This window comes from Phalacrocorax carbo, chromosome 8 (genome assembly GCF_963921805.1).
Source record: "Phalacrocorax carbo chromosome 8, bPhaCar2.1, whole genome shotgun sequence".
NCBI classification, from domain to species: domain Eukaryota; kingdom Metazoa; phylum Chordata; class Aves; order Suliformes; family Phalacrocoracidae; genus Phalacrocorax; species Phalacrocorax carbo.
This window is the reverse complement of record NC_087520.1, coordinates 39,408,381-39,426,920: the sequence shown is the minus strand read 5'-3', so window position 1 is coordinate 39,426,920 and position 18,540 is coordinate 39,408,381. Positions and strand designations below refer to the sequence as shown.

Below are 18,540 nucleotides of genomic sequence, written 5' to 3'. Positions count from 1 at the left end.
GAAGAACAGTTTGGGGAATGATGCAGGAACATAATTTTTCTGGAACAGATAGGAGAAGCCTCAGCTGATGACCCTCCACAATCCCTGGTTAGTTCTCCACATCCCATCCTCCTGCAGTCCCCCCATCCCTGCCTTCTCTGTGCCAGGCCGCTCTCTCCACCAAACACAGGTGTTACCTGCACCAGCTTCAGGAAAACCGTAAGACAAGCAGGGTGGGAAGGCAACAAGGCGTCCTGGCCACCGTGAAACCTGATGTCACAGTGTCCCCAGCAGCTGGGAGAAGTAATTACAGGAGAAATCCTGCTCGGTCTCTACAGCGGTCGGGGATGCAGGAACAGGTACCTACAGGTGCCCAGCCTGAGCCACCGGGCTGGCCGCAAAAGTGAATCCAGGGCAGGAGAGAGAGGAGGTGAGGCTCAGCTCCTGCCCTGCCCTGCGCTGCTGCCGTGGGATGCACAGTGGAGGGCAGGCCACATCTGAGACGCTTCCCAGGCATCATCACTGACAAGAGTTTCATGTTTCTGATACCAGCTCTCCGGCTGAAGTCTCAAGCTGTCAAAAGTCCCACAGCTAAGGAATGCTAAACTAGCAAACCCCATCTTTAGTTTAAGGAACTGTTTAAGGATTCCTCCTTTGTACCATGTAGGAGGAACTGCAGACCTGATTTATTTAGCTGAAAACAAGCCAGTGCGGACAACATTTAAGCTCTTTGCTTCCCAGCCCTTATGGCATGTCTAAGGAAAATGGGACGAGGCGATGTATCACCGGCATTGCCAGACTTGCCAACATGGTCAGGCCTGAAAAGGGTAGATTCATCGTCATTTGTGCTTTGGAGCCTCTGCTTACATGGCTGGTGAGCACAGGTGGAAAAAAAGTTCCTGCATTTCAGGATGCTTGGGTGAGGCAGATCACTGCCCAAAGCAGTAATGGAGTAGGTTACCGCTTTAAAAAAACAGCCACCTACAAGAACTGGTGGGTCTGCCCTGCCAGCTCTGCAGCTAAAAGCCATGAGGGATGTCTTAAAAGCTCATGAGATTGATGCCAAATAAATAACATTTAAAAAATGAATAAAAGTCAACTGGTTTGAGATCTAAACTTCTCTAACCCCATGTTTAAAGTGCCCAGGTGACTATTTTGCTATTAACTCTCTGAAGCTGAGCAGGATGGTTTTGACCTGCTCAGAGAGTATGGGATGGGACGGGAATGCCGTGGCCAGAGATGGGTCTGACTGGCTGGGCCTCCTCCTCAGCACTGGCGCTGCAGTTCACAGGAGGATCGATGCCCTAGCAAGAAATGCATCCCATGTGACTGCCTTCAGGTCTCTCTAATCAATTATTCACAAAGAAATTACATGAGTTCTCAACAAAAGGTAAGGCCATCTCCTGCTGCTTATATGGCCTCCAGGGCCATGGATGTCCAGGCAGCACTTCAAGGAGTCCTGCCACCACCCGGTCTTGTTAAGGCTGAGCTGGAGACTTGCTGAAGGGTCAGGGAGTTGTAAAGTTGGGACAAGAACATTTTTGCATTTCTCTCCCACTTCTGGAGGCAGGCCAGAGACTTGGAAACAGCTTGACTGGGACAACACCATCTTAGTGACAGGTTTGATTAACACAGAAGTCGGTGTTGAAGTGGTTGCATTGGGAAGAGATTTGAGCTCCTTCTCAGGCTGCAGAGCAGTGCAGAGCAGCTGGCCGGGAAGCAGGCGCTGCCCATCCTCTGTGTCAGCGGTGGCCAGCAGGAGCCCTTTGGAGCGGGGAAGAGGGTTGCTGTCTCGGGGTAGGGGAATTAGAAATGGTCTGTATACCAAGTGCTGACAACACGGGACAGAAGCATCTCTTCTCTCAGCACACAGACACCTGAGGTGAGCTTCCCAGAGACGTAATGTCTGTGAAAGGAAATAGATCCCAGGCCCACACAGAGCAGGAAAGAAATTTTGGATTTGGTCCATGGCAAATTGCTGTATAATACTACTTCTTCTGGTCCCCTTTGTTATTGCTCACTAAAATTATTCTGTGAAATTCATCATCAGCTTTGAAATACATGGAAATCTGCTCGGTGAGCAGATAGGAACAAGACAGAGAGAAAGAAAATTCACAGATTATTTCCCTATGTAAGTGGTCAACTCCCTCTTACTCAGCTTGATTAACCTGAGATGTGCACCACCACAGCCCTTGGAAGAGAAACCTCACAAATCTCTTTTCTCACAAAACAAAGGCTGCTCACTGAAGTGTTCAGGTACTCAGTTACATTCAACACAAGCTAATTCACTTATCTTCAACAAGTGGGCTATTGATTTTTGCCTGATTTCTAAGCTGCCTGGGGCTTTCTGAACTACAACAATAGCATCCTGCACTAAAAAAAAAAAAAAAAAAAAAAAAGGAGGAAATTCAGTGCAAAATATCCCTTTGCTCATCAGTAATTAGGATGACTTCATGTTTGCTTAGTTCTGTCAGTGTATTCAGCATGGCCATGGTTTAGGAAACTTTCACAATCCTGTTTCACTTGCCTCTGCCAGATAACTTGATACCATAAGCTGCATTCAACTTATTTCTGGGCTGAAAATATTGCAGATAATTTTTCTCCATCAAGAGAAATTGTCCAACTGCTAGGAATCATTTGCTAATTGTGCTACCCGCGTCCTTGCAGAGTCATGGAGCCAGACTCTCATGGCTTTCATGGTTATCACACACAGTCAAGAATGAAATGGCATGTGACTCATGCAATTGTGGTAAAAATATTAAAATTTAAAAATAGATTTAAACCCATAAGTCTTATCTCCTTTGTGATACAAGCATATCACCTGCACTACATTTGATAATTCAGCCTTTTAGAAGTTTATATAAGAAAGGTGTATCACTGCTTTTGCCCCTGTCGGTACATAGAAAGGCTGAAATGCATATTCACGATTTCAGGATTTAGATACAAATGATCCATAGGAAAACTCATAGTTTTTGAATATGTCAAATGATCTTTGTTCATTTGCAAGACGAAATATGCTTGTGTATTTTTTTACCTTTTGCATCTGAGCTTTAAAATACATTTAACCTATGTTCTAGTAAGCTCTTGCCAGCGCAGGTCATGTACTGTTATTATAAAGCCTGTAACAGAAATAGAACTTAATTTACAGAATAAAGCCTTGACAAAGATGGCTGGATATTGTATTGCTGAAAAAAGATTTATAGGTAAAATTGGTCTAGTAAGCCAATATACTGTAATTAAAGTAATTTTCCTTTGAGAAAGGATAATCTTAACAGTAGATTGTAGTTTTGAGGGATGGGTTCCTACACAGGTGAAAGAAAGTCCTAATTTTACATACTAAAAGGGAAATCACAATCATAACCCTTGGTCCTAAAGCACAGTGGACTACCAGGTAACTAAATAGAAGTGTCAGGAATCTTCCAGGCCAGGCTTTTCCTCACGCTTTCTCACTGAGGGAATATCTTATTTGCTCCAATTTCTTTTCCCTTTTGTCTGCTAACAAGTACAATAGTATATCTATGTACAGATGGGGCCCCACATTTATCTACTGGATAGATTTCCCACACACACCCCCCCATTTTTTTATTTCTAGCTATCTGGTGCCAGTCTCCAAATTTGGAATCTCATGGTCTTTTTGCTTTACCTCATGCTTCTAAATTGCAACTGAGAAAAAAAACATTTCCCTTCCTGGCATGTCTTAGCAGAGAGGGATGGCGCTGCATTTTGTTTGACAAAGACAACGACAGTGGCAGCTTTAGAAAGCCTGACATGCAGAAGCTCCGACCTGCAAGAGCTCTGCCGGTATCACACAGAGATCTCTCCACTGAAGAAGTCCACATTCCACGTGGGCTGTTCCCAGTGATCTCTCCCAAAGTACTCAGAGGTTTCTGCAGTAGGAAGGGGGATTCAAAGAGCACATTCAAATCTGCTTCTTCCTACCAATCATCTATCCTCGCCAGTTTGTTAGCTCAGCTCTGCTTCCAGCTCTTTCCAATGCCTCCTAAGATGCACATTTTCCAAATAAGAAACACAAACTTGAAGTGTATATCCCCAGCTGGTCCATGGGAGAAGATGACGCACTCACACACCAGTAATGCCACAGCAAAGCCAAGACTGTAGCTGAAGCAATGCAAGACCCTCCACACGCTCAGTCAATACCTGCAGGTGGGGGGACGAATCTGTCAGCTGTAATGCAGTTCTAGCAAAGATACCTCCTCTGGTCTCTTTGTCAAATTGACGCACACAGGTATTTCAATCTATACTTCGTGGGTAAAACTGATCCTAGTGAGAGGATACGTGGCTTGCTCAAACTTGTGTTGGACTGAATCAAACAGGATTGATGACAAAAAATATCTGCTTTAAAAAAGGAGGAAGTTTTTCTTGTGATAACAGGGAGTTGAAGTCTCAGTGGGGGACAGACTGGCCAAAAAAAGCTCTAACATGACCAGTTCAGCATAAATAAGCCAAATATCACTAAAGTCAGGTAATACATTACAAAAATAAAAATTATATCTCTCCATATTTAATTCTGTGGTGTTGAAAATGGTGACCTTTTACACTGTGTTTAAAAACTCTGTATTTTCAATTCTTGCCCTACTGTGCCAACTGTTAACTCACAGCTCTGGGCCTATGGAGGGGCGTGAGAGTGTGTGTGCGCGCGTGTGGGTCTTTTCAGACCTAACAAGCTCTGCTCATTTAGGATAAAGTCCTAAAATAAATAGAACCATAAGCACAATAGAGTTTTTGGGATGATGATCCAAAACAATTGTGATTTGACAGCATTTATCAGAGACAGAAAGGTAAAATTCAATATCATATAAATACAATTACAGAAGAATTGTATTTTGTTTAAAGTTAACACAGAAAAATGATGGGTTTTATTTATCCCTGTGTAGTCATAAGGTAATGTTAACTGGATCATAGTTTTCACATTATAAAGGATCTAACCGGACAACTAGCATGTTATTAGCTTGGCAAACAATCTCAAATTCAGTGAATATTTCAGAGCCAAGATTCATATGCACCTGCTAGCAAAGACTTAGCTCCCCAAAAACCTTTCTGGGTACGAGGTCACATCTTTATATTATTGTACATCTGAGCTTTAAAAGATAAGTTTAAGAATATATTCTGTAACTAAGGTGTATTCTGAAAACAATTTGAATAATTGCCATAAGGGAAAACCAAGGTTGCCAATCCAGTTTCAATATTCTTTCTGTCATAAATTTGCTTGCTTCAGCTTCTTCTCCTACTAAACTGTACTTGGCTGCTGTTTGACGGTCATTTTGTATTTTCATGCCAAAGAAAACAATTAATTTAAATCATAAAAACCCCAAAATGCTGGTGTAAAAAATGTTGTTTCATATTGGTTCTGGAACCAGATTAAGATATGCTGGTTTGGGCTAAGATCCTGAAAGCAGCATATCGTTACAGCAGCACAGCAGGGATGTAGGAATCTCAGACTTATCCAGAGAAATGTGAAGAAGAACACGGAGAATATAATAAGGCTTCTGTAACAAATAACAGGACCAAATGGAAAACAAACAACAAACAAAAATACATATGATCATTCAGGTAACATACAAGTTTACTAGTAAATTTTGCACTAATGATAAAAATAACTACCTTGATCTACAGGTATCCTGAATCCCCTCCTTTGAAGATAAGGTTGGGATGCGCAACTACTGCTTAAAATCTGACATGACGAGAGCATTAGGACTAGTTCGCTGTCTCCAAATACACAGGGCTGGTGGCCCAGTAGTGACCAACTCCCCCTTCCCTTCAGTAGGATTACAGTTTTGCCTCTGTTTTCCTCCTGTAGTCTTAGAATCACTATCCCGTTTCAGTCAGAAAACAGATGAGCACACTAATATTTGCTATAAATACAAATGTTAAAAAGCAATTTATTATTTGTCCTTCCATAAGGATTTCTAGATAAGCACCCTTTAAGACCCAGTCCTAAAAGTTTCAGTCTATTAATCATCAGCAGGAGTTCTAATGATAGTTACAAAAATGTGAATTATAGGCATATGTCTAACCAGTATGGATTTTGGCAAAATAAAAAACCTGTAAGATGCTCTGCAATCCATTATTGCCCACAAATGCAGGAAAAGACAATACAATGCCAACATTTGCCAACCATATACCACAGTAACTTCCTGCAATATATATAGAAAAACTAGAGTAATCTGAGATTCTAATCTCCAGAACCCATTGAGAAATGCAGTTTTATTAAGAGTATCTATAGTGTACCTAAAAAGGATTTAAAAATGGAGAGGAAACAATGACCCTTGAAGGGCTAAAAATGTTACGACAGAGTTAGTTTAGGTAATCATTTAAGACCATATAGTAAAACTCAGTGAGGAACCTTAGCACACCTAATGTGTCATTCAAAAAACCCTGTCAAAACAATCTCATGCAAGAATATTTACTCCTGTTACGTATGCAATCAAATGAATCAGGTTTCAACATTAGGCAGGTAAATTGTATGTGCAATTTAGCTGAGCAAATAATATTTTAGTTTTGGAAATCTAGAACAAAGCGTCCCTGTTCTCCCTCCTTGCTGTTCCCCTGGGGCCAAATGCAAGCCCAGGCTAAGAAAGTGCTGTTAGAAAAATGTGCAACTCAGAAGCACGTATCTCCTTTTCAAAAGTGACTCAGGCAGCTGGAAGTGTGAATACCGCTGAAATTTGCTAAGATTTGGGAACTTAATTTTTAAATTCAGAATTAGGCTTTCAAGACGCTTGGGCTTTAGGCATCACTGACGGTGTTTTCAAAGGAGTTTAGAAACTTGGAAAGGAAGCTATGGGCCTACTGGAATTTTCAAAAGCATGCGCACAGTGCCGTGGCTTACCTTCCTCGGCTGCTTGGATTTTGTTTTGAAAATCATGAGGTGCTTCTCTGTAGCTCCAAGTGCCTAACCATTTATTTGATAGCCTAGTATCTAATAATTTAGGTATACCTGCTCCTTCTGTTTTCCAAAGAACACTGAAAGCACCACAAAGAAGTCAAAGACTAGCAGACGACTACTTTCTCAGCTTTCCACTTTAGCTGACGGAACTATCAAATAGACCTTCACACCCTTCCAGCTATGCTAACGTGTTATTTGGACAAATTTTAGAAACGGGTTATCAAGTTAATAACAAGTTTTAGAAAACAGCACCAACTTTCATGGTACAATGTAAAACTAAAACTCTAAATTTCCCAGTGGCTGAAAGACAGCCTCCTAATAGGCTCTCTCTCTGTCTTAACTGATGTTTGGCTGATGCTGCACATTTATATAGCAAAACGAAACATAGAATGTTTTTTCTAAGAAAACTACTGAATGACATAGCAAAGCAGAGCATGGCATTTTAAACACAGCAGTGTACTCAAAAGCTGAGATCTGCATAGTCTAATACTCCTGCTATTAATCTCATCTGTCTCTACTTTTCCACAGAGAAAATAAACAGGTAATGAAACCATGATTATACAGATACCTCAATCTTTTGTTCTTTCCAAAGAAAGAACCAGTGCTAATTGTTATTCCAATCTCCAAATTTCAACACAACTTTTTCAACCTATTCTTATTGGTGTATTAATACCCTCCCCTGCTTTACATTAAACCCTTACACACTCCTGCATTACGAGGTCTGTGAATTGAGGATTTCGGTTTACTGCTCTACTTTTCCCTGCTTCCTGGTTACACAGATGTCAAGGAAGGGCCTGTACCACAACCTTTGGACCGGCTGATTCCAGGCTGCAGAGTACAGGGAAATGGTAGAACAAGAGGATGGGGTTTGGTCTGTCATTCGCGGAGGACGTACATGCAGTGTAACTCATTCCACCAACAGCAAACTTTTTCCAGACAGCCTGTTCAATGTAGATGCTTCATCGCTAAAGTAAATTTCAGGGGTGCCTGTTCCCCAGCCCTGGTCATCACAGCTGCAAGCTATGGAAAGACTCTTCCACAACCTGGGGCTTGCTGGCAGTTTTCTACCACCGTTCTGACGGTCACCAGCCAGGGCTAACACTGATTGCTACTATCCTGCTTATCGTTCTGCTTGACTTTATAGGGAATACAGAAGGATACAAGTTGGTGTTCAACATTCGGCATAATTTATATTCAGCTATAGGTCTCATTTTCCTTTTAGGGATGCTGTTGTGGTGCTGAAAAAGAGCACAAAGCTCTTGTGTGATGTTGTATATTGCTCCAATCTAAAGAATTACCAATGTAGTCAATAGCCTGCAAATCAGAGACATAGATTTCTATGTTTCCTGGGATTGCCCTCAACTACATAATGTGTGGTTGAGAATCAGTTTTACCAGAGATAATATATTCAATATTTTGGGAAAGAAAAACATAAAAGCCAGCATTTAGACTTTTTTCCTAGGTACATGTATCACATGGGTAGCTGTTGTGGTTTAACCCCAGTCAGCAACCAACCCCCACCCAGCCACTCGCTCACTCCCCACCGCTGGGATGGGGGATTGAATCGGAAGAGTAAAATTGAGAAAACTCGTGGGTTGAGATAAAGACAGTTTATGAGGTAAAGCAAAAGCCGCGCACGCAAGCAAAGCAAAACAAGGAATCCATTCCCTCCTTCCCACAGGCAAGCAGGTGCTCAGCCATCCCCAGGGCAGCAGGGCTCCATCACATGTAACAGGGACTTGGGAAGACAAACACCATCACTCCAAACATGCCCCCCTTCCTCCTTCTCCCCCCAGCTCTATGTGCTGAGCCTGACACCATGTGGTGTGGGACACCCCTGGGTCAGTTGAGGTCACTGTCCCAGCTGTGTCCCCTCCCAATGGGTGGGGTGAGGGGCAGAAATGCCTTGGCTCTGTGTAAGCCCTGCTCGGCAGAAACTAAAACATCCCTGTATTGTCAACACTGTTTCCAGCACAAATCCAAACCACAGCTCCACACTAGCTACTCTGAGGAAAATTAACTCTACCTCAGCCAAAACCAGCACAGTAGTGGAGATGAATATATGTGTATGTGCGCATGTACATGCAATAGGTATTACATGCAGAAAATAATACTACACACATGGCTGCCTCACAGGATGGAAAAAATTTTTCCCTTCCAAGAAACAATAAATATTTTAAAAACTACAAGCAAACAAAAGCAATGTCAGCATGTCATGTTACTTATGATTTACCAAAAGCAGGAAAAATACTGTGAACGCACTGACATATCCTCTCCCCTCCATCTCAAAACATGTCTGTCTTGGGGGAAGGGGACAGGGATGATGGGATTCATTATACAGGGCCATCTCCTTCAGGCATAAAGATTCCCATCTGCATCCAGATAAGTTACAATTGTCCTTTAATTCTTCAATGACTAAACATCACTTTATTAATTCTTAGTATAATTTCAGTAGTAACTACAAGGTGCTAGACACTATCAACACTCATTAGTATAGACCCATGCCATAAAAAGTGGAAAGGGTACCTTCTTATTTACTCTGTAAGTAATTGCTCTGCAAGAAATATATCCACTATAGGACTGTGTAACAGTGCTGCATTTTCCTAAGACACGGGTTACACATTATGCTCTAGGAGAGATCTGTGAAAACACTGCAAAGTTTGACTTACATAGTCCTACTAGTCTTTTCTATAAAAAAGTCACTGACTGAACTAATACTGCCTTGATAGCCCCCTTTCTCTTAAAAAAAAAAATCAATATTAAAGTCAAGCTATGTAGTATACCAACAGGTGACATTTCCCAGTGAGGTGAATGTTGTTTACAGTTCTCTCAAGCCTGAGTGATTGCTTACAGGTCTCCCTCAAGATGACTAGCTCATGAATCATCTTTGAGCCACAAAAATCAAGATGATGAGTCTTGACGAGAAACAAAAGATAATTAAGGCCGCGAGTGGACACCTAGGGGTCAGACTGGATGGCATTATGAATGTATATTTTTCTGTATGACTTTCTTTAACTCGGACCTGGCCTTCAGAGAAAATGAAAGCAGCAGGCCAGAATTTAAACTCTGTTAAATGTTCCAACTTGCAACACCTCTACTTTCCCCGTGTCAGACCTCACACCAGCAGGATCTGCTGCGCACGAACGGTACACAGGTAAAGCAGACGAACGCCCATCAGTGAGCAGGTTAATGCTGCTGAACTGATTCAACTTTAGTGTGGCTTGTTTTTTAACCCACACTTCGGGAGGTGTCTACGTGGTATCTAATATGTATGAGCCTCTATACACTATACAGCACTTACAGCACATTTTAAAAAGCTACTCCTTTTATAAGTTTAAACATACAGTACATTTTTAACCAGTTCTTGAGTATTCTAAAAGGAAATGTTTTCTGTTTCCGAGCCAGAACTGGTCATTTCTTCTACAGAATATGGTGTTTGAAAATCAGTTCTTCCTATTATAGATTTCTCCCTCAGCTTGTAGAAAATCCATGATTCCCTAAACATTGGTCTTTGAAAGCACATTGACTAAAATCTTCATGCCTAATTCATGAAGTGTAGTCTGGAGATTAGTGGAGCTGGACATAGACCAGGAATACTTTATCATATTCTAATAAGCAGAGGCTGAAAATTGCATTTCTAAAGCTACAGTATTAAAGGGCACACTGCAAAACATGACCCAAACATAACTCAGTAGTTCTACGCTGTCTGTAAAGGCTTTGATATGATAAAGTATGCTGACGAGGGGAATAAACACAAGTAGAAATTTCTGTATTTAAGAAGAGGGGGGAAACCAGCAAACACTCCATGTATACATCAAAGCATATATTGTATATTAGAAACTCATATAATGTGATCCCAATGGAACAACCCTTGTACTGTTATCGATTATTTGAACACACCATGGAACATCATTGCAATAACATAAAATTAGGCTTATGTAGCAAATGTGACAGTAAAAAAGCCTAGTGAAAATAGTTTGTAAGGCTAATGTAATCATTACCATAAAATTCTTAATGACGTCTTGCCATGCAATACACCAGAAAAATGTGAAAATTAAAATTACTAGAGGAGAAACATAAATATTTTTGACTTATGGTTTTTGTGTTATTTGAAAAGTAAATTGCTCACCACTCCTTTTTTGTTTGGTTGTGGTTTTTTTTTGTTACAACACAACTAGATTAAAAAAGGAATGACACACATCAAGGTTTCTAATTCCCCCACAGCAGGATCTGTGGGTAGCAGAAGACCTTGGAAAAGGATCTTTGCATAAGACAGATTTTTCTCTCCATGTAGAAGGCTGAAGATAGACATCTCTCCCATCTCTTCTCTCCATGGGAGCGTATTATAACGTCAGGATCTGTTTTAGGAAGAAGACAGACACGGAACAGCCCTGGGTCAGGGAAGTACCACAAAAGAAAGACAGACAAAACCATAGAGCACTGTACTATTTCCATATATCTTTTCCACCTCTGCAAGTGCATAGACAGGAGAGCATTTCCAGGAAAGGTGCCTCAGCAAGAGGCAGGTGAGAAAACAGGGCTGCCGCAGAGGCCGGGGGGGGCACCCACAGCGATTCCCACTCACCCAAGCATACACACATCTCCTGCACATTACTGTGGTATCCATGCCTGAAAACTTGTAATGTTTCTTGTCCCTATGCCTCTTCCCTGTTTCTTCACATCTTACAACCTCCGTAGACATCCAGCCCTATTTACAGGCTAAGCGCTGTCTCTAGATTTGGCATCTTGGTCTGGGCCTGGGAAATTTATAAATTAAGTAGAATCAAAATGTTGCTAACCTGGAGAACTGGTGCCATGTTCTATAACTTGTGCTGGCTGCTCATTACACAGGTAATCGGATTGGATGAAGCATGAAAAATAGCTCACATATTACATATAAACAAAAAATAAGTAGTATAAATTGAGAAAACACTAAAATTAACAGGACCTACATTCACAGGAGTCATCTGTTGTTACTGACACCTAATATCTGATTACCTCTTGCTTTGCCTGTATGTTTAAGACAGGATTTCATCAAGCGACTCATCAAATTTTCCCAGGAATGAAGATCAACTCTTTTAAAAACGTGTGTCCCTCTAGAGTCTAAGGAATTGCCACAAGGCTTTTATTTTCCACTTTAGCAGCGGTCACGGCGCACACAAAACTTGAAGAGGCAAGGATGTTGTATTAAGAAAAAATGAACAGAAAGAACAAAGGACTATTTGGTCAGAGCTGGAAGACTCGGAATGAGTGAAACCCATCGGTCACAGTGACCAACAGACTTTAGCAGTATAAACAAGGTAGAAATGATAGTCAATAAAATCACAATTAGGTACACTGAGTGTCAGCGTTCCTGTGGGCTCACAATCAAGGGAATCAATAACACACACTGAAAATTCTCCACTACTTGCTTTCGTTTTATATTTTCCACTTATTTTTTTATTTGGCTTCCCCAGCTGATTCCAACAAGAGTATCTTTAATAAAAAGCAGCTCCATTTACTGGCTGTGGTGCAACAGGAACCAGGTGCAAGAGAACTAGGGAGGCCTACTGGTTACCATTGAAATTAAAGTGGAGGGAGTAAAGCCAGCAGGTTTACCAACAAGTTAAGAGGTTGGACACTATTCTTCATGCCCAGTCAATTCATAGAAAGGATGTTGTATAAGCTAGCAGCTTTTGCTTCTCCAAAGCTCCTTGCCACAGAAGAGTCCTTAGTGTTAGAAACCTAGAGAGAACTAATCTACCTGCTAAGAAGTTGGAAGTGGGATGTCTCATGAGACAAGACAACAGAAATTCACAGTAAAGACAACAACTGTTGCTACTTCCAGGAAACCCTTTCTCACTTGGCTTACTGCAGGCAGCATACCACATCTTTCTGAGTACTTTCTAACCACGCATATATCCAAAGGAATCCAAGCATCTCTGCAGTTTGCCAGGAATGCGTACAACTGCATTGGGGAGTTTACTGAAAAACGGCTTTTTCAATAGTTCTTTGGTATTACCTCTGGGAATTTTCATATACAACTACACCCGAATCACACTGATGATTTACTCAGGGTAACAGTTTGCCAACAAAAACAAGCTTCCTTAGTGTATCTTCCAATTTTACTGGTTTCACTCCTGTAGTGATATAGAGCACGAACTTCTTTAGGTCTCCTTATTCTGAACATCCATCATTCAGAGGCACATCAAAGAACCCTTCTCCAAGCGTACAAAGGTTTAAGCGTTGAAAGCGATGGCTGTAGAATGGACCCTTCATTACCAAAGGAGTGAAAAATCTAAGCTGCTTTAACCCTTCCTCAGGTGTATTTTTATTAACAGCGTGTGTGCATCACCCACCTATAAAAACTGGTTCATATATTTTGGAAATAGTAATTTCTAGTCAGGAATTCTAGCTTATTTAAGATATGCATGTAAATGCACATATAAGAAAGAAACTTAATGATTTTAGTGGCTCCTGATGGCAGTGAGTTCCTATATTTTGGAATATTTTACACTGGTATGAAAAAGGCTTTGGCAGATGTTTTGTAACGCAGCACAGACCAAGAAGTGCCCTGCCTTTTGCATGAATATAAAATCCTTAATCTTAAGCTGTGTTAGCACAAGATATCACCCACGATAAATGCCCTTCTCTATCTGTGACGTTTTCCATACATAATAGGAACAAATCACACAATATATGAAAAAAAAAAAAGAAGCATTTTGCCTGATCAGTGTCTGTTTACAGTAATCAGAGAGAAAAAGTGAATGACTCTTATAATGACATTTTATAACTTGCTTCCAATCAATAAGACAGTTATTCTGAAAGATTCACACAAGTTTAGAATCAGTTATGAATGGAAAGGAAAATGAAAAGAAAAAAAAAAAAAGGGGAATATTACTGGCTTGAGATTTGCTCATTTGAGAGTTGTATTTTTTCCATCTTGCCAGAGTCTTGTAAATGATGCGGCGTGGTTGAGCTCTGCAATAAATGCTTCTACAGAATTATTCACCATTCTCAGGAATCAGTCTGGTGACTTAAAATTGAGAATATTTATTTCTAAAACACATCTACTGCATTTTCCGTGAATACTAGATGTTAAGGATATTATTTTTAAACTACTTTATACACTATATTACTGTGAAATACAGCTCTTGCTACAAGGAACTTTTTTCTTTTATTTTATGCTCCTGAAAAATATATCATTGAAACATTTAGCACACACAGATAAAAAAGGGAAAAGTACTGAAAAAGATAATAACTGAAACTCAAAACTACAACCACAATAAAGAAATCTTCATTTTAAAAGCGTGTCTTTATTCTGTGAGCGAACTGTGGTAGCGGAGGAGGGGGACAAGGAGCTCACACCGCAGTGAGTGTAAATGAAATGAGATGTCATTAAAAGTTTTCTAAATGGCAAAACGTCCTTGGGGTCGCTGAGGGGAGAGAGACGAAGGGAGACAGTGAGTCACTTTATGTGGTTGTTCTCAGCTCTTGTGTTCTGACTTTAAAGCCAGCTCTTGTTCCTTTCTAAAACAAGGGAGGAAAAGCAGGTATAAAGTGGATACAAATCAAACCATAGCGAAGCAAGGCTCCTCCTTAAGTTGAGACAATTCTTTTGTAATAAATACCCCACACAAGCCTCCTACCAACTGTGGTTACCATTTGGCCCCACAGCTCATGTTTTCTTATAATTAAAGCAGAATTAACTATAACATTGCTGGTACCCTTTTTGACACACTAAATAATATTTCTAAGTTTAAAACACTCCTTTCACCAACTTCGGATATTTTATCATTTCAAACAGGAGAAGGTTCTACGTTTCACAGTCCTGAGAGTTGTCTTTCTTCAGCCTCCAGTGCCCCCAGAATGTAAGAAATTATCTCTCCAAGTAAACGTCCAAATAGATAATGCTTACGGGAATTAGCCTTTTTTTTTTCTTTTTTTTTTTTTTTCCCCTCATGTAACAATAGCAAAATTTTGATTCAAATTTATAATTATTTTGCATCTCCCACAAAATATGTAAGTATTTTATAGATGGAAAATATAGCTAACACCCTAGTAAGTTTTGCTTTAACAAAATGCACACTAAAGTCTTACGGAGTACCAGTAACGAAGGAAAATATGCAAATTAAAGGATGAAATGACAACGCCTTCATCTGTCAATACACTTAGAAATACAACTGAAAAAATACAAACCAGAGTGTAAAACCTCCATCTCTCTTCTGAACCCTTTGTTTTTGAATACCGTGCCTGAGCCCTCTACCTGCCCAAGATGCTATTGGCATTCACAGGTGGGAGGGCCTTTATTTGCAACGAGAATTGCCCCTGCCTGCATGGCTACAGGGGCTGCTGTCTAATAAAAATATCAGGTATCGCAATACCCATAATGCAGCTGTAAGACAGCAAAATCAGTCATAAAACTTCGTCTGTTCACAGACATTTGAACACATTGTTTATGCTCAGACTTCTTCCTCTGCACAATTCTTTTCAACCCCAGAGATAGATTGTGATAGAAAATTTCTGGCAGTTTAGTCTCCCAATACATGTCTTTTCACTAAACCCTCTCCGTATGCCTCTTAAAGGAACATATGATCTATAATTCTAGTCTGAGCGGAAACATTTCTCTATTTTACTGTGAGGATTTATATCACATTAACAACACAAACATGCAATATTTATTGCTTTCCTGATTCCTTTTTGTGCAACTTCTCATAATCCTTTAGCTGCTTTGGCATTAACTACCAAAATGCTAGAATGACAACCATGCCGTGGAGCAACTGGGATGAAGTAGAATTTATCCTATAATGTGCAAATGCATCCCTGACAGAATTTCCAGTGTGAACTGACACCTCAAAGGACTTTCAACAATGTCAAAAGAGCACTTGTGTGGAGAAGACACACAGCACCTCCCTGTTTGGTGATGAGACACTAACCAGCTTTAGTTCTGATAAGATGCTTTACCTGAGGTATTCAATTACATCCCTACCAGACTGTGCTGAAGGAATATTTAAAGTCTGCTTTGCCCTTGACTCTTGATTCTGCATGTCAAAAACACTTAACTCAAACCCTTTTGGATTACCAATACTGCATTAAGTTCATTGACTCCTGTACCAGATTATCCAGGACCAGATGAACTAATATCACACATAGAGATATTGATGCTGTTTTAATATTAGACAAAACTAGCACAGCTTTATAAACATTTTAAGCCTGGGAGGAGGGTGGGTGGGCTGGGAGAGAATAAACAGCTCTCACACAACCTGCAGACAAGTATTTTATGGAACCCTCCCTTGAAATTACTGTGAAAATTCAGAAATTTAGTAAAACAGATCCTCAAGAAAAATGCTGTTATTTGAGAATTTCTGGTTTATGAAGCCACAGAACTGTCCACACTAATCTACAGCTCCCCTTGCTGGGTCAGCTGCTGAACTGCATTCAAGCAGTAGCGAACAAACAAAGTATCTGAAACATTTAGACTTACAAAATCTGCCTCATACACGTGTGCTGTTGTGCACAATAAGCCTCTGGGCTGTACACGTTGCTTAGGGATGGAGCTTCACCAGTGCAAGACAAATTTCAGACCACACTTTGGTGCTGAAACTGAAGAGACAACTTAATCAAAAACCAAAAATGTATACCGATTTCCCTCTGCCTTCTAGGTTTCTGCAGACTTCCTTGGTTATCACAGGGCATCCTCACTTTTCTTCCCTATCTCTCCCACTCTGAAAGATGTCAATGAACAGCCTGTTATTCGGAATGGTGATGAATGAGGCCCCAAATCTGACAGCTTTACTCAAAAGCATAACCAGTCCTTGCTCGCTTACTAGAAATGAGTATGCCACAGCACATTTTGTTCAGGCCACCTGCAGGGTTAGCGTTTTGTGCTCTTTCATAGAACTAGGTACTGCTACTGTCTGCCAACTCTGTGGGCTCTTTTACTTTAACAAAATTTAAGTATCTCAGTAAATCTGATTTTTTTGTGTGTGTGAAGTACATTGTATCTGTCATCAGTTATTCAGATATACCCACAACACACTGCCAAGGATTTTCTTTCTTGAAATGTCTTGATAGTTTTCATAACAAAGAGTAAAATACACTCTATATCTCAGTCAACCGATCTCTAATGCAGCACCAATTGCTTAGACAAATGACTCAACGTAATTTCTCATTCCAAACACAAGGTACTCAGGTAGCAGCATCCAACGACGTTTGGATAGAATTCCATCTACAGAAATACTTTCTTTTCCCTTGACCTTTCTAGACGTAATTTGCATTTTCAGGTAATTCAGAGTGTCTCTCATGCTTTTGTCTGGACAAGTTTATCTTCATTAGTTATTTCGACATCACTGTGGCGATGTAACAGATAATATGGTGGGAGTGCACATGATACTGCAGTGGTTTTGACACAAATGTGAGACTCTTGTATTGGGTTGGATACGAACACAGACACAGGTGTACAATAAACAGTGCTGTAGAAATTTGTATTTAAAAAAAATCCTATCCAGGGAAAATAATAACGTAGGTAACTATATCTTCTAATGACAATTTTTACCTGAACCTAGTGAAAATTTGGAAGAATGATACATTTTTCTGGTTAAAACCAGTGCATACAAACAAAGTGTAATTATGGTCATTTGTTTGGATAAGAAGTAATCCTATAGCTCTTTCTCCTCAGTGACTTTGAGTTCCTGTCATTAAAATAATTGTTTCAACTAACTTGAAAAAAAAAATAGAAAGGCAAAAAGAAAGCAAGCATATTTAAGTCAACAAACATGCAAATAAAATCTATAGATCTATTTTTTATACGCCTCTGACACCCTTTTGACCATGTATTGACCATTTGTGACCATTTTGCTCACACTAAACCAATCAATAAGTTGCTCATCCAGAATGTAAAACTGAATTTTTTTACTCTTACAAAATTGATAATTCAGAATAAGATGAGAAGATTACATATTGCTATAAACTCACAGTATGGATATCAACAAAGCAGTAAGACCAAATCACACTGGAACGATAACTACTAACTTAAGAATTACTACTGCTTCTAGCAAATGAAATATTTTTAAAATGTTTTGATAGTCAAAGGTAAATTTGACATATTTGTCAATTTTCAACAGAGTCTGGAGTGATTAGATTTAGGGGTCAGTCACTTTAAGGTCATTGTGAGACCACAGATTTTACTTTCAAATTAAGAACAAGAAAAATAATAACCAAAACTTCACACACACACAAAAGCAACCAGTTGGTATAGGGATTTGTGAAGTTAGTCTGTCACCCACTGAAATGAATCCCACTTATCAGACATAATTTTTCTGACAAATAACCTTGATAGGTAAAGGTAAACCACACAGACAATTTACTGCTATTACAAAGTTCTTCAAACTGTGTGCCAACACTCATCCTCTTCAAAATAAACCAGGGAGCACTAGGTCTCATGTTACAAAGTATCTACAATTACAGAACACTTTCCAAAATGCTAACAATAAATCTAAAACAAAAATCAATACTATTAATTTGTGAGATGGATGCTAAAAAAATCAAAGCTGCCACCATCAAAAGTGCTAAAACATAAACGCAATGGAAATCATAAATGTGCTTTAAAACTCAATTTAAAAATACCAGTTACAAGTTTTTCTAATCTAAATTTAAGACCCATGTTGCTTATTTAT

The 18,540-nt window shown here is 39.8% G+C and overlaps 1 protein-coding gene across 7 annotated transcripts in view; it reads right to left on the bottom strand.

The window, feature by feature from the left end:
* Positions 1 to 18,540, bottom strand: part of WWOX (WW domain containing oxidoreductase) — a 537,552-nt gene that overhangs the window by 302,148 nt on the left and 216,864 nt on the right. Inside the window, exon 9 of one of the 7 annotated variants that reach the window (XM_064459628.1) lies at positions 11,215 to 11,244. The exons of the other annotated variants lie outside the window; for them this stretch is intronic. Coding sequence (XP_064315698.1) covers positions 11,230 to 11,244 — 15 coding nt within the window. The 3' untranslated portion in view covers positions 11,215 to 11,229. Of the gene's footprint in view, positions 1 to 11,214; positions 11,245 to 18,540 lie in introns of those variants that run through there. 7 annotated transcript variants of the gene reach the window in all.